The 17708-nt window shown below is 39.3% G+C and overlaps 1 protein-coding gene across 2 annotated transcripts; it reads left to right on the plus strand.

The window, feature by feature from the left end:
• Positions 1-228: 228 nt before the first annotated feature.
• LOC129815760 (protein SSUH2 homolog) lies at positions 229-17176 on the plus strand. 2 transcript variants are annotated; one of them, XM_055869851.1, is made up of 13 exons: positions 229-539; positions 9813-9914; positions 10247-10322; positions 11618-11747; positions 11856-11876; positions 11990-12050; positions 12951-13072; positions 13280-13342; positions 13424-13506; positions 13648-13740; positions 15060-15165; positions 15618-15725; positions 16235-17176. In XM_055869851.1, exons 1-13 carry the CDS (start codon positions 515-517, stop codon positions 16373-16375), a joined length of 1131 nt encoding a protein of 376 aa, XP_055725826.1. In that variant the 5' UTR covers positions 229-514; the 3' UTR covers positions 16376-17176. The 2 variants fall into 2 exon arrangements, with proteins under 2 accessions (XP_055725826.1, XP_055725827.1); XM_055869852.1 differs by lacking the exon at positions 11856-11876 and having other exon boundaries at positions 233-539; positions 16235-17175.
• Positions 17177-17708: the final 532 nt, after the last annotated feature.

The raw sequence follows: 17708 nt of genomic DNA on the forward strand, positions 1-17708 counted from the left end.
GTGGCTAAGTTGGCAACTATGAACCAAATGTGTGCCGTGATCATTTAAAACAATAATTATATCCAGTCATGTGACCTTCTAAAATATGTTCCGTAGGTCAGGTCTGACATTACTGTGTTTTGTCTCAACCTGTCCCGATGATCCGTTTTGATTAGCACAGCTTTATTTTTCTTGAAGAAAATATTGCTTTCAATTTCAACATTCTTTGGTAGGTTTATTCTATTCAACAGTAGCCTTTCCGTTTCAACACCCTTCTATACATGAGTAGCTATCCATTTCAACAGTCATTTCAGTCCAAAAGCAATTTTGGAACGTTGCAAATGCCATGACCCGCCTTCTCTACAACGGAATGTGACATGACGTTTGGCACCACTTCAGTGTTGAGGAAAAGCTTTAACCTCTACTTGGAGCTCTGGTGTTGGTGTTAGTAAAGAGAGAGTCGACAGTCTGGCGGTAGTGGAGGAGTGAGCCGCTACAATTCTATCATCTTGTTCGTTTAATTTCATTTCTTACGATGCTCAATCCTCATGGGGGCCAAGGTAAGTGTTTAAAATGCATCTGTCTAAAATGTGGTATTTATAACAAACAAAATGCTTTGGGTGAGTAGGGTGGGTGTGGATTGTTTATTACTAAAGCACACACTGCAGACCAATTCCGGAGTTCCAGGAAGTGTCATATTTCAAAGGCTTGAAAGCGCGAAATCGGTGAAGACTCTACACCTCCTTGAATTCATTTATTTATTTATATGTGCCCAACCAACCAGTCTATGCTTTTAGAAATACGTTAGGTGTTGTACTCCATAGTGCTGAGAGACTAGTGCTATTTGAGGCTGTTTCCGTTTTTTTTAATCGATTATAAAAAAAATACATATGTATAATGGTTTTCGTGATTTTTTTTTTTTCTCCAATAAAAGTAGACTTGCATTATGTGAGTTGAGTGCTTTAAGACAGAATTAAACAATTAATACAAGTTATATGATGGTAGTAGCTGTCCATTACTGCTTATTGATTATTTTAATTTAATTAACTTTTACTGATTATAAACTGGATGGTTCGAGCCCTGAATTCTGAAAGCCGTGATATATTTTAGCAATAAGCACGAGGGTGTGTGGTATTTGACAGTAGGGTAAAAAGTACTCAATTCTCATACTTAAGTAAAAGTAAAGATACCTTACTAGAAAATGACTCAAGTGAATTGCTAAAATGTCAAAAGTATAAATCATTTAAAATTCCTCATATTTAAACAAACCAGATGGCACATTTTTCTTGTTATGTTTGATTGACGTATAGCCAGAGGCACACCAACACTCAGACTTAATTTAGAAATGAAGCTTTTGTGTTCGATGAGTCCGCCAGATCATAAGCAGTAGGGATGACCCGTGATGTTCTCTTGATAACTGTGTGAATTGGACCATTTTCCTGTCAAAATCTTTGGGTGTCATGGAAAATGTATGGAATAAAAAGTACATTATTTTCTTCAGAAATATAGTCAAGTAAAAGTAGTCAAAAAATATAAATACCCCCAAAAACTACTTAAGTAAAAATACTTTAAAGTATTACTTAAGTACTTTACACCACTGGTATATGGCCGATATACCACAGCTAAGGTATGTTCTTAGGCACAACGCCTTATTGATATTATAAACTGGTTACCAACGTAATTAGAGCAGTAAAATAAACGTTTTGTTATACCCGTGGTATACGGTCTGATATCCCACGACTGTCAGCCAATCAGCATTCAGGGCTCAAACCACCCAGTTTAGAACAGACCTTATACCACGGCTATTACACATGTCTTTTTACTGCTCTAATTACTTTGGTAACCAGTTTCCTAATAGCAATAAGGCACCTCGGGGGTTTGTGATACAGTATATGGCCAATATACCACAGCTAAGGGCTGTGTCCAGGTACTCTGCGTTTCGTCGTGAGTAAGAAGAGCCCTTAGCTGTTGTCCATATACCACACCTCCTCAGGCCTTATTGCTTAATTAACCATCATAATCTGTGTGACCTGTCGTGGTAATTTTCTGTATTACTCAATAGAGAGAGAGCCAACCACACACAAGTCAGAGTTATATTATAAAGTACATTTTTTATATATATAAACCTTCACCAAAGCCCTTTTTTGACTCTCAGATCAATTCAGTGTCCATAAATGAATTCTCAGAGTGCTTACAAAACAATTCTTAGTTTCATTTATAGCAAAAATACACCCCTTTCAACTTACAAAGAATCCTTTACCCGAAAGAGGAGTATCCTATCGCTAGACAGCATCAGCTATAAATCATTGTTCAGTTTGATCTCCCAAGACAAAGTTTCAATCTCATGCTTGGTACTTCACTGTCTACCAACCATTACCTCATCCAATGGCATATATCAATTGTCATTTGAGATACTCCCATCTCAAATACACCCCCTCCTGGATAAGCTCAGAAAAGACAGTGAGCCTCTTAGGTCATATACTAGATCAAGATAAGGGCAACCTCAGAGGGGAAATACAATGGTTCCAAACACTGTCAAACTCCTTCCCCCTATGAGAAAAGTAGGGAGTTACTGGCGTACAGACAATGTATGAGAACTAACTGGTTCCCCATTAATAACGCCATCCCGTCACATGATTTAAGAATAGTTACAGATACATTGACTTATGAAGACAAGCCTGACCTCTCCCCTCTCTGGCCCCAAGTAACTAAGCCCTATCACAGAAGGGGAAAATGCACTGCCAACCCTATATTCCAAAGGGCACCATATGATGAAAATAACATTGTATCTATCTATGTTACTTAGCTAAATCTGATTCTGCCACGACAGACCACAGATTATCGATTAAATTGACCAGATTTTCAAGTGGCCGCTCTAACAATTTAAAATAAATGTATTGAAAAATGGAAGGCAGTTAGCCTGGGTACCAATCCTGGGCTTGACATTGAGGTAAATTTGCCATTTACTTTGTTTTTCTTGTCATGCCAGACACTCAAGATTGTAAAATTCTGCCAATTTCGAAAAAATTTGAGATGAGAAGTAAACAGTGGTGTAAAGTACTTAAGTAAAAAAACTTTAAAGTACTAAAGGTTTTTGGGGTATCTGTACTTTACTTTACTATTTATATTTTTAACAACTTTTACTTCACTACATTCCTAAAGAAAATAATGTACTTTTTACTCCATACATTTTCCCTGACACCCAAAAGTACTTGAGATATTTTGAATGTTTAGCAGGACTGGAAAATGGTCCAATTCACACACTTATCAAGAGAACACCTGGTCATCCCTACTGCCTCTGATCTGGCGGACTCACTAAACACAAATGTATCTTTTGTAAATAATGTTGGAGTGTGCCCCTGGTTATCCATAGATTTAAAAAAAGAAAAAAAAGAAAATGGTGCCTTCTGCTTTGCTTAATACAAGGAATTTGAAATTATTATTTTGATACTTAAGTATATTTAGAACCAAATACTTTTAGATTTTTACTCAAGTAGTATTTTACTGGGTGACTTTTACTTGAGTGAATTTCTATTAAGGTATCTTCACTTTTACTCAAGTATGACAATTGGGTACTTTTTCCATCACTGAAAATAAATCATACCTCACTGAAAAACTGGGATCACACACTTTTCAATTATTGCCATCACAACTGTTGTATTTTCCCAAGATTGCATTTAGGAATGTTGCGCAGTGACTGGGCTTATTACAGCATATTTCTTTCTGCACAATAATCAGTAAAAAGTTTCACGCTCTTGCCCACCTGACTGTTGTAATTCAGCTGGTAATTAAACGACATAGCTCACGAACAGCTTCTGTAATTCATCTGGTTTTTAAACAATGATATAGGCCTAGACTACAGAATATAATCATTGCAATATTCATTTTTTATTTAACCAACATGTGATTCGTGTAAATAATGTTCATGGCTTAACAAGAAACCAGCATAGTGTAGGCTTTCTTTGCTAATAACTACATCGCTATGTAGTCTGATATGGAGAAAAAATACAGTCGATATGAAAGCTTGATTAACTGGGCTGGTGAGCTCGGCAGTTGTCGGGCCAGCAGAAGGCCCTGAATGTCGAGAGCTGTAGTCAGTCTCTTTGGCTAATCCACCCCCTGTACTCATGTGCCAAAGAAAAAAAACTCCACTTACTGGAGTAGACAGACATTTGGGCCCGGTTATCCCTCTCGCTTCACCTCTTCCGATCTGGTGTGGCTCACAAAAATGTCAGTTAATGTCTGTAGCTCTCGCCCAATCAGTGCAATTTTGCAAATGGCATATTTCTATGGCAAGGCGTCATCATTCACCCAAGTTTGGTCAAGATTGGGCCTGTGCTGTCTGAGTCAATGCATGTGACTAACACTATAGACCAAAGTTCTGAAGTTAGAGAAAGGGAAGCGATCTCATCATTGGGGACTATGGTATTCGTCTCCTCCATAGACCGTATAAACAGGTCTCCACACGCACCTCGGCCCCTTCCACACAACAGTATCATGTCACTGGCAGTTGAGAAAATATATATCAAATTCCATGACCGTGACAGCTGCACACGTAAGCTGCGGCCCTACGAATCCCGATCCAGCATGCTGTTTTTATTACGCTCACTCAGAGCATCTATGCACCATGCAGGGCCTTCAGAACGTATTCACACGCCTTTACTTTTTCCACGTTTTGTTGTGTTACAGCCGGAATTTAAAGTTGATTAGAGATCTTTTCTGTCACTGGCCTACACACAATACCCCATAATGCCAATGTGGAATTATGTTTTTCGACATTTTTACAAATTAATAAAAAAATTCAAAGCTGCAATGTCTTGAGTGAATTTCACCTTTATTTAACCAGGTAGGCTAGTTGAGAACAAGTTCTCATTTGCAACTGCGACCTGGCCAAGATAAAGCATAGCTGTCAGGGTTGTGTGCGGAGAATATTCGGAGTCAAGCGCAGGACACAGGTGTTGAGCGAAACCACAGTGTTTTACTCAAAATATAGGCAAAAGTTCCACAAATGGAAATAATCACAAACACACACGTAATCGTCACAACCACTAACGCACAAACAATCACGGACAAAACAGAAATGAAAGCTAGAGGGTTAAATAGGGAACATGATGGGGGAATTGAAACCAGGTGTGTATAATACAGACAAAACGAAACTGAAAAATGGATCGATGGTGACTAGAAAGCCGGTGACTAGACCTCCGAACACCACCCGAACAAGGAGAAGGGCCGACTTCGGCGGAAGTCGTGACAATAGCAGTGTGAACAGACAACAGAGTTACACGTGGAGTAAACAATAAACAAGTCAATAACATGGTAGAAAAAAGAGAATCTATATACAATGTGTGCAAAAGGCATGAGGTAGGCAATAAATCGAATAATTACAATTTAGCAGATTAACACTGGAGTGATAAATCATCAGATGATCATGTGCAAGTAGAGATACTGGTGTGCAAAAGAGCAGAAAAGTAAATAAATAAAAGCAGTATGGGGGGTGAGGTAGGTAAATTGGGTGGGCTATATACCGATGGACTATGTACAGCTGCAGCGATCGGTTAGCTGCTCGGATAGCAGATGTTTAAAGTTGTTGAGGGAGATAAAAGTCTCCAACTTCAGAGATTTTTGCAATTAGGGAGGTAGGCAATAAATAAGCCATAGGAGCGAATAATTACAATTTAGCAGATTAACACTAGAGTGATAAATGAGCAGATGATGATGTGCAAGTAGAGATACTGGTGTGCAAAAGAGCAGAAAAGTAAATAAAATAAAAACAGTATGGGGATGAGGTAGGTAGATTGGGTGGGCTATTTACAGATGGACTATGTACAGCTGCAGCGATCGGTTAGCTGCTCAGATAGTTGATGTTTAAAGTTGGTGAGGGAAATAAAAGTTTACAACTTCAGCTATTTTTTAAATATTTGTTTTAATTATTATTATTTTTTTTTTGCTATTCGTTCCAGTCATTGGCAGCAGAGAACTGGAAGGAAAGGCAGCCAAAACGGTGTTGGCTTTGGGGATGATCAGTGAGATATACCTGCTGGAACGTGTGTTACGGGTGGGTGTTATCGTGACCAATGAACTGAGATAAGGCGGAGCTTTAACTAGCATAGACTTATAGATGACCTGGAGCCAGTGGGTCTGGCGACGAATATATAGCGAGGGCCAGCCGACTAGAGCATACAGGTCGCAGTGGTGGGTGGTATATGGGGCTTTGGTGACAAAACGGATGGCACTGATAGACTGCATCCAGTTTGCTGAGTAGAGTGTTGGAAGCTCTTTTGTAGATGACATCGCCGAAGTCAAGGATTGGTAAGATAGTCAGTTTTACGAGGGTATGTTTGGCAGCGTGAGTGAAGGAGGCTTTGTTGCGAAAATAGAAAGCCGATTTGGTTTTGGATTGGAGATGTTTGATGTGAGTCTGGAAGGAGAGTTTACAGTCTAGCCAGACACCTAGGTATTTATAGTTGTCCACATATTCTAGGTCGGAACCGTCCAGGGTGGTGATGCTAGTCGGGCGGGCGGGTGCTGGCAGTGAACGGTTGAAAAGCATGCATTTGATTTTACTAGCGTTTAAGAGCAGTTGGAGGCCACGGAAGGAGTGTTGTATGGCATTGAAGCTCGTTTGGATAAGTTCAGGAGTAAAAATGTGCTTAACAAGTCATCCAATGAGTCTCTCTGTGTGCAATAAAAGTGTTAAGCATGATTTTTGAATGACCTCATCTCTGTACCCCACACACAGAATTATCTGTAAGGTTCCTCAGTCGAGCAGTGAATTTCAAACACAAATATCAGGGAGGTTTTCGAATGCCTCGCAAAGAAGGGCACCTATTGGTGAAAAAAAGGAGACATTGAATATCTCTTTGAGCATGGTGAAGTTATTAATTACACTTTGGATGGTGTATCAATACACCTAATCACTACAACGATACAGGCGTCCTTCCTAACTCAGTTGCCGGAGAGGAAGGAAACTGCTCGGGGATTTCATCATTCTTTTTATTTAACCAGGAAAAGCCCATTGAGAGCAATAGTCTCTTTTTCAAGGGAGACCTGGTCAAGAAGGCAGCAACAATCAATACATTACAGAATTAAACATACAACATGATCCAGCCTAAAATAAGCATTTACACTCCTCTGAGTCTCCCATCAAAAATAGTAGTAACTCAACAATACTAACCTAATTGACAGAGGGAAAATAAGGAAGACTGTACAGAATAAAAATATTCCAAAACATGCATCCTGTTTGCAACAAGGCACTAAAGTAATAATGCATACAAAAATTGGCAAAGCAATTGACTTTTTGTCCTAAATAAAAAGTGTAATATTTGGGGCAAATCTAATACAACACATTACTGAGTATCACTCTCCATATTTTCAAGCATAGTGGTGGCTGTATCATGTTATGGGTATGCGTGTAATCGTTAGACTGGGGAGTTTTTCAGAATAAAAAAGAAACGGAATGGAACTAAGCACAGGCAAAATCCTAGAGGAAAACCTGGTTCAGTCTGTTTTCCACCAGACACTGGGAAATGAAACCACCTTTCAACAGGACAATAACCTAAAACACAAGGCCAAATCTACACTGAAGTTGCTTAGGGGTATGAATACTTATGTAAATGATATATTTCTGTATTTCATTTGGTGATCAAATTGTAGCATCGTATCAATGTTAGGGTCAGTTTATGGGACTTGGAGCAGTAGCCTAGACTACCATATGGAACTATTGCTGTGTCAACAATGCTCTATCAATTTCCCAATGTGGTTCAGATAAACTTCATCTAAAGACCATAACTACAGGCCATATAACCCCTATAGTAACATTCTGAAGCAATACACAGTTAATGGTCTCCCTTGATTAAATTAGGTCGGGGACTGTTGCTCTGTCTCTGTCCATTAGTACTGTAGCCTTACTTTTGATATGACTTTTATTTTTGCGTAATGTATTGAGGCACTGTTATTGTTTGTACCCTGGCAACTTTTATTGTGAAGGCAGTAGTTTTCTCAGAGGCACCTGCGAGTGAGCAGAGTAAAGGTGCAGAGTGGATGTTTTTGACTCCTTAGCTGAATCTGTTGGACCGGAGAAATTCAACTACAAGTAATAGTGTTCCTTTGTAACCAATGATGTATACAAACCCTGGATTTCTGATGTAATGTTTTGGCCAGGCTTTGAAGCCACCGGTCGGCCATATTGGTACTCCCCAGTAGGCGCAGTCCTGCACAGGAATGAATGGAATTCTACAGTATTTACATTAAATGTTTCAAGGGCAAAATTACATGTATTTAAGTATATTTTTGTTGTAGTGGGGACAGTGACATTAGTACTCTCAAAAAATATACTATAAGGAAAATGTTTATATATATACTTCATTTTTTAAATTTGTATGTTCAGCTCACATAATATAATTTTAAAGTATACATTAAGGTGTCTGTAATAGAATAAATGTAAATAGCTTCCCAAAACATGTTTTACAATGGAGGGAGGAGTACCAAGATGGCTGTTTTACAATGGAGGAGGAGTACCAGACCTGAACCCCATTGAAAACCTCTGGAATGTGATCAAGAGGAAGATGGACGGTCACAAGCCATCAATCAAAGCCGAGCTGCCTGAATTTCTGCGCCAGGAGTGGCATAAAGTCACCCAACATCAACGTGAAAGACTGGTGGAGAGCATGCCAAGACACATGAAAGCTGTGATTGAAAATCAGGGTTATTCCACCAAATATTTATTTCTGAACTCTTCCTAAGTTAAAACATTAGTATTTTATTGTTTAAAAATGAATATTAACTTATTTTCTTTGCATTATTTGAGGTCTGACAACACTGCATCTTTTTTGTTATTTTGACCAGTTATTTTCTGCAAATAAATGCTCTAAATGACAATATTTGTATTTGGGAGAAATGTTGTCAGTAGTTTATAGAATAAAACAAAATTTTTAATTTTACCCAAACACAAAACTATAAATAATAAAACCAGAGAAACTGATAGTTTTGCAGTGTTCTGTTAATTTTTTCCAGAGCTGTATATATGTGCCCATCTCAGTGAACTAATCCATTGCAGCCTAGACTAAAAGCCAATTTATGCTTGATCCGAAAATGTTGTCGAGGCTCCATATGGAGCTTGTGACGCAATTTCTGAGCTTCCAGAGGCATGCAGAGTACTGCTCTGTGTTTCACGGAAATTTGCATATGAAAAACCATAACTGGCACGTTGATCGGTAGCATTCCGCATGAGGCAGTCCACATGAGAAAGGTTGCCAACTCCTCGTGTAGCCTATTTCCGACAACTTCAGGAGAGTAACGGCAGAATCTGCGAAAGCCAGTAGGAGTCGGAAGAGAATAATTGGACCAGGTTAAGTTTTTTTTCTTCTGGTTATCTAGATCTCTGGTGCCCTCTTGAGGCATTTGTCTTATTTCATCAAACCGTAAGCTCAATGCGTATAGTTCATTTTATTAAAACACATAGAGCGTGTCTATATGGAAAAATACCCTTAAGAAATTTGACCAATCACTTGGTCGAAAGAACAGACTACTTTCGGTCAACCAATATTTTTTTTTTTTTGTAGGGGACAGTCCTACTTTCCACTATATTTACAGTTAATGAAGTACAGACAACTTCTGATAATGCATTGGATTGGTGGGACTGTTGTCCCAGGATGACAGTTGATTACAGTTGATGTGCTTTGTTATAGTATGTGTGTCTTTTACATTGTCTCCTTAACTAAAGCTTATTTCAATCAAGTACTGGTGACTCCTCACTCCTGATACATGCATGGACTGTTGTGGATGAAGGAATGTTTACCAAAACACAGGATAAGGCTGTTTTTTCTATCTTTCAGCGCTCTATGCCCCCCCGGTGCCCGCCCCAGGCCCCATGGTTCCCCCAGCTAGCATGTTTGGCAACGTACCAGGGTACGAGGACACTTTATCTGGCGGAGGAGGTAGGTGTCATTATCAGAACCCTCTAAAGATACTCAACATCATCATCGTGGCCATTTTATAATGTCTAAGATTCTTGAAAACATTTGGGGTGTTATTATGAATTTTTGAGTGAAGTCAGTCTCGTATTATAATGTTATGACTATTGACTGTTTAGAGATGAGCAAAATGTTTAAAAAAAACCTTATGAAGTCATCAAGTGGGATCCGTGAGATCATTCATACCAGGTGAAAAACAATAGGATTCATCATAGAGTATCAGTATGCTCCGTTTTCATATTTAATCATTGATGAAAGTATGTTTAAACTACCTAATGCTTTTTGTGTCTCTATAGGTGGATATCTCCCCCCACCGATGCCCTTGCACCCGAATCGGGATCCAGAGCCTGCACCCGTACAACAAGACTGGAAGTATGGACCCATCACTAACGTTACATTATGACATGGACACTAGGTTTAGAATGATGTCCCCCCCCACACACACACACACACACACACACACACAGACACAGACACAGACACAGACACAGACACAGACACAGACACAGACACAGACACAGACACAGACACAGACACACACACACAGACACACACACAGACAGAGTAATGGATTGATGTATTCCTTGTTGAATGTGGAGGTAATGTATTGTATGCTATTTGGCAGATGCTTTCATCCAAAGCGACTTACAGTAAAGTAGAGTGAGTTCATACATGTTTGATCCCTGTGTGAATCTAACCTTTTGGATTTCTTGCAACACGGTGTAGGGTGACGTTGCCCCCTAGATGCTTTGTGATTTCCCAACTAGTGGTTAAGGTTAGAATTGAGGGGAAGCTGATCCTGAATCTGTACCTAGGGGAAACTTCACCCCGGAGCATGCTGTATAGCACTAGCCTTGTGCAACCAGACGGAATGCTATGCTCTCTTCGTTTGTGAGATCATTCTGCTTTAACAAGGCTAACATCAATTTGGATCAAAATTCTCTCAGGCCCGGGAGTGAAGTTTCCCGTAGGTACAGATCTAGAATCAGCTTCCCCTCTCTAATCCTAACCTTGAATATTAGTGGGGAAAATACTAAATTGACCCACGATCATTCTCTTAGACAGTGTTGAGCTTTTTGCTCTGTCATCATGGCCTACCAGTCTGGACGACCATGTCTTTGTTCATTGATTAAATCTGTAGAGGACAGGGCACCATTAAGGGCTGTCCAGACACGAAGTGGCAGTGGATTGATTTTCAATAGAAAATCAGATAGAATTCTTGACCAGTAACTTGGGGTACTACAACAAGAGGTGTCGTCTTGCATTGACTAAGGGTCTCAACAATGCATTACCACATAGGCAGTCAGGCTAAACAAAGGGTGTCAACAATGCATTACCAGAATGGCAGTCAGGCTAAACAAAGGGTGTCAACAATGCATTACCACATAGGCAGTCAGGCTAAACAAAGGGTGTCAACAATGCATTACCACATAGGCAGTCAGGCTAAACAAAGGGTGTCAACAATGCATTACCACATAGGCAGTCAGGCTAAACAAAGGGTGTCAACAATGCATTACCACATAGGCAGTCAGGCTAAACAAAGGGTGTCAACAATGCATTACCACATAGGCAGTCAGGCTAAACAAAGGGTGTCAACAATGCATTACCAGCCCACCCTGTTCTGGTGTGTCATCTTGATGAGGCTCACCTTCTCTCATATTGTCTAGCATCCCCTCCATCACTGAAGATGTGGCGCGGGAGCGTTTTATAATGTACGCGTCTGGTTACTGCTGCTATAACAATGCCCCCGCCAAGGATGGAGTGATCACTGACATGCAGGCGTTCAACACCTATCGGGTAACGGACCGTCTTTTCTTTTCAGTACATGTATTATTATAATGACTTAATATGTTTGTAGAATTAAGTACATTAAAACAATGTGTTGTTTCTTTTTCATGCTTAAAGAGGACAATATGTCAGGTGGAGGTACTGTTTTGCTCTCATCGCTAAACCCCCCCCCCCCCCCCCCCCACAATAATAGGGAAAATAAACTGATGCCCCACAACCTTATGTGCTTATTGTGTTTTTACTGTCCACAGTACCGTTTGGAGACATTCACAGAGTCTAGATCTACAGAGTGGGCCACCAAGCCTTATGAAGGTAAACTACACTACCCATCATGCTCCCTACCAGTTCTTGGTTCATCCCCAGAACTTGGTAAACTACACTACCCATCGTGCTCCCTACCAGAACTTGGTTCTTTCAGATACTTTGAGCGTTTGATTGAGTTGCCTGGGAGTGTCAGATGAGCGGGGTTTGTACTTCTGGGACTATGCCATTGATACCGTTGTGCCAGGCAAGCTCAGTCAAGTGCAGGGAAAACTATTTGAAAGAAAACCGATATTATTTGAACCCAGGTGTGCTTATAGTCATTACCATCTGTCCTTATATTCTTTCCCATTCAGGATCTCAGCAGTCCTTATGGATCCATTCAGGATCTCAGCAGTCCTTATGGATCCATTCAGGATCTCAGCAGTCCTTATGGATCCATTCAGGATCTCAGCAGTCCTTATGGATCCATTCAGGATCTCAGCAGTCCTTATGGATCCATTCAGGATCTCAGCAGTCCTTATGGATCCATTCAGGATCTCAGCAGTCCTTATGGATCCATTCAGGATCTCAGCAGTCCTTATGGATCCATTCAGGATCTCAGCAGTCCTTATGGATCCATTCAGGATCTCAGCAGTCCTTATGGATCCATTCAGGATCTCAGCAGTCCTTATGGATCCATTCAGGATCTCAGCAGTCCTTATGGATCCATTCAGGATCTCAGCAGTCCTTATGGATCCATTCAGGATCTCAGCAGTCCTTATGGATCCATTCAGGGTCTCAGCAGTCCTTATGGATCCATTCAGGGTCTCAGCAGTCCTTATGGATCCATTCAGGATCTCAGCAGTCCTTATGGATCCATTCAGGATCTCAGCAGTCCTTATGGATCCATTCAGGATCTCAGCAGTCCTTATGGATCTAACCATAACTTGTGTTTCCTGTACCTGACAGGTGAACCAGCAGACTTCTACACGCAGACTGCCCCCCGGCCGTGGGAAATCCCAGTGACAGGTCCCTCCCTGTTCCAAAACCACGAGGAGAACATAAAAGTCCCTTACACATCATCTAACAAGGTGTTTGTCTGTCTGTGTTTGAATCACAAATGGTTATTTTCTATTGTAGCCGTATTCCAGATTTGACTATAATTGGCCAGGAAAGGACAGATTTGTCATACTTTATTTTCGGACTTAGGTCTAAGAATAGATCAACAAGTAAGCTAGAAGAGAAGGTAAGATGTATGAGTGAGATTTGGTTTGATGACGCTGTCTCTGTTTGTGCAGCCCTGCCACACTTGTAGTGCCTCTGGAAAGATGCCCTGCCATGAGTGCAATGGGTCTGGAACGGTAAGAACACGCACGCACGCACGCACGCACGCACGCACGCACACACACCTCTTTACAAATATCCATTGATTCTTCATTTAGAAAGCTTGTTGGGTCTGCAACGGATCTGGCAGACGGGGAGGAGATAGTCCCTGCAGCCAATGCAATGAAAGAGGAAAGGAGAAGTAAGTCATTCATTCATTCATTTTGAAATAATAATACAATGACAAGATACTCTTCAAAGACAATCTGCCTCTTTTTAAGGTGTACAGTACAGACATCTATACAGACTTATCTTATTGACTTGATGTTGTTTGTGTCTCTAGCTGCTCTAAATGTCATGGTAACGGGACTAAAGAATGTGAGACCTGCAAGGGCAAGCGGCAACTGTTGACCTACATCAACCTTAAAGTCGAGTGGTGAGTCCTTGGGATTTTTAAAATAAAATTATAAACTCATTAAGAGATTTATAATAAAAGTGTACATTTTTTAAGAAATGTTTTTATAAAATTGTCAACTTTGACATGTTCATCAAATTGTGAAGTTAGTAAGATATTTTTTATAAAATTGAAAACTTATGAAGAGATTTTTAGTAAAATATTTTTAAAAAAGGTAACATTTGTTTACTTATTAAGAGATTTATAGTAAACATTTAAACTTATTAAGATATTTTTTTGTATAGTTATATACAAAGAGATTACATTTAGAGACACAGAACAAAATGATTGAATATGCAAAGTTGATTGTAATTGTAACTGCAACGCAATATGCACTTTTCCTAATGTGTTCACAATTTATCGTTTTTAGTTTATTTAAGTTGAATGGTGAGTTGTTATGAGGTGCACATGTTTCTGTAAATCATATCTTCTTATTAAGAGAGGATGGTTCGGAAACCAGAAAGGGTCATAAAATTTGGTATACAAATGGTGTACAACCATTTTATTATTTCAGGAAGGATAAGGTTGAGGACTGATATTATTTGAGGAAGGATAAGGTTGAGGACTGATATTATTTCAGGAAGGATAATGTTGAGGACTTATTATTTCAGGAAGGATAAGGTTGAGGACTTATTATTTCAGGAAGGATAATGTCGAGGACTGATATTATTTCAGGAAGGATAATGTTGAGGACTATGTTATTATTTCAGGAAGGATAATGTTGAGGACTATGTTATTATTCCAGGAAGGATAATGTTGAGGACTATGTTATTATTTCAGGAAGGATAATGTCGAGGACTGATATTATTTCAGGAAGGATAATGTTGAGGACTATGTTATTATTTCAGGAAGGATAATGTTGAGGACTATGTTATTATTTCAGGAAGGATAATGTTGAGGACTATGTTATTATTTCAGGAAGGATAATGTTGAGGTCTATGTTATTAATTCAGGAAGGATAATGTTGAGGTCTATGTTATTAATTCAGGAAGGATAATGTTGAGGTCTATGTTATTAATTCAGGAAGGATAATGTTGAGGACTATGTTATTATTTCAGGAAGGATAATGTTGAGGACTATGTTATTATTTCAGGAAGGATAATGTCGAGGACTGATATTATTTCAGGAAGGATAATGTTGAGGACTATGTTATTATTTCAGGAAGGATAATGTTGAGGACTATGTTATTATTTCAGGAAGGATAATGTTGAGGACTATGTTATTATTTCAGGAAGGATAATGTTGAGGACTATGTTATTATTTCAGGAAGGATAATGTTGAGGATTTTGTTGTTATTTCAGGAAGAATAATGTTGAAGACTATGTTGTGGAGCAGAACAGTGGGCTGGAGGTTAACAATCTGAGCGATGTGACGGGAAAGACACTCTTCAAAAACGCCCAGTACATGGTAAGGAAGGAACAAAACAGACTGGGTGCATTCATTAGTGATCACCGTGATCAAAAATGCTTTGCAACCAAACATTTTTTTGCAATAAAAACAAACATTTCTTATTGGACATGTTTTGACCCTGCTTTACAAGGTCAGTCCCTCCTGGAAACCATTTAAAAACGTTGAAATGTCTCTCTGCTCCCCTGCTTAACTACAACTTCTGTTTAAGAACAAAACAGAACTCAACAGCTTTTAAGTCATGTGGCAGAGCGTTTAGAGTAAACGGTTTTCGTTCCAAAATGTTTTACTACAGTGCAAAACGTTAGCCCTTGTTAGGTTCCCCTTAGTAAACTAAGCAACACATGTGACATTTTAGTATTTTTTTTCTATTGGCTAATTTTTTTTTAAATATTCTCTGACATATTACGGAAATGTTGTGTGTGACATCATCACATTCCTCTGTTCATCAGCTGTATCCAGTGTATGGCTTCCCAGATCCGTCTTTATCCCAGGCTTCAGACCGTTTGGTTAGAGAACACCAGGCTAAATACTCCCAGAACTCTCGCATCCTTCAACAGGTACAATATTTGTTATACCAGCGGTTCTCAAACCTCTGGGACCCGCAGCCGTTCCATGTATTTGAACTATTCCAAAAGTAGCGCACCTAATTCAAGTGGTAAACAAATTATCAAGCCCTTGACTAGTTGAATCAAGTGAGTTAGTTCAGGACTACAACCGAGGAGAGGTTTGAGAACAACTGTGTTACAGTAACAGGTACAGTACAGGCAACTTTACAAGCAGAAGTTATAATATTTGTACACAGGATATGACAACATCTGTTAGCCATGTTTCTCAACTTTAAACCCTTTTGGGGGTAGTTTTCCGTACACTGATTAAGCCTAGTACTGGACTTAAAAGTAAACTAGTTGGAAAGTCTTCATTTAAAATGCATTTTAGTCCCGGATTAGGCTTCATCTGTGTACAGGAAACCAGGAAACCGCCCCTTTGAGCCCCGTACTGCTTATTGATGATCACCTGTCAATCAACTAATAAGATAAATGGTCTCACTCTTCTGTTGTTGTTTCAGCAACAAACCATCGAGTTGATTCCCATCACCAAGGTGACCTACAAGTGGAAGGGAGGCATCCATGTTTACTATATCTATGGGAACGAACACCAGGTCAAAGTTCCTAACTACCCTGCCACCTGCTGCTGCTCTATCATGTAACCAGTCAAGCCAGCCAGCCAGCCACTTAACCATACCCCTTTTGGTGGATGCGTCACCAGGCCAACCCAATACAGCCTTGACTCGACTTAGTTCAGCTCAGTATGAAAAAAGGTTGTGTTTATCAGTTAGCTAGCTAGTTAGTTAGTTAGCTAGTTAGTTAGGTAGGTATTGTAGGTAGTTCTTTAGGGCCTTTTACCCTCTCAGGTGTTTAGGGCTAAGTGTATTCTGATCAGTATACTTCATGTTGTTGTTTATTTTTATAATAATTAATGCAGCCCTGGAATTTCAGGAATTTGTTTTTTGTTTCAACTTTCAATTTTTCACAAGTAAATTACTTTATGCAAATATCTTTTTTTTATTGTTCAGAAATGTGGTGGGTACTCTCTTCGTTCGCTGGACTTTATCCTGCTAACTGTTCCAAATGTCCGAACTGAATTTGAAAAAAGGTATTTTATGTACACTGCGCCATCGTCTTGGAACACCTTATAAAATCATTTTAAACTGGAAGAACTTGTCCCGATTGGTGTTTTTAAAATCACTGATGAAGGATTTTGAGGCTGATTCCCTGACCTGTCAATGTTTTTAATTTGCTGTTTTTGATTTTGTTATACTCTTGTGAATTCTATGGTCTTTACTAGATTACTTGTAGTTTTTCATGTTGTTTCTGTCATTTTTGTAATGACTTGGTGCTGCCTATCTTGGCCAGGACGCTCTTGAAAAATAGATTTTAAATCTCTATGAGCCCTTCCTGGTTAAATAAAAAATAAAATAAATATAGAAAAACTAAAGGCTATTGAAGGAAATTGCTGCATTTCTGATTCATTCTTGTTACATATACTTTAGTACAGTCAATAAAGAGAAGGTGTTAATCTTATTCGATAATGAAATACTGATATATGTGAAAAATCATTCAAACTTCAAAGAGAAAAGTTAATTTACAGTGGGGAGAACAAGTATTTGATACACTGACGATTTAGCAGGTTTTCCTACTTACAAAGCATGTAGAGGTCTGTCATTTTTATCATAGGTGCACTTCAACTGTGAGAGACGGAATCTAAAACAAAAATCCAGAAATTCACATTGTATGATTTTTAAGTAATTAATTAGCATTCTACTATTATTATTTGTCTGGGTAGACATTTGATTAGATGTTCAGGAGTCTTATGTCTTGGGGGCAGAAGCTGTTTAGAAGCCTCATGGACCTAGACTTGGTGCTCCGGTACTGCTTGCCATGCAGTAGCAGAGAGTCTATGACTAGGGTGGCTGGAGTCTTTCACAATTTTTAGGGCCTTCTGACACCGCCTGTTATAGAGGTCCTGGATGGCAGGAAGTT

The sequence above is a fragment of the Salvelinus fontinalis genome, chromosome 18 (genome assembly GCF_029448725.1).
Source record: "Salvelinus fontinalis isolate EN_2023a chromosome 18, ASM2944872v1, whole genome shotgun sequence".
Classification (NCBI taxonomy): Eukaryota; Metazoa; Chordata; class Actinopteri; order Salmoniformes; family Salmonidae; genus Salvelinus; species Salvelinus fontinalis.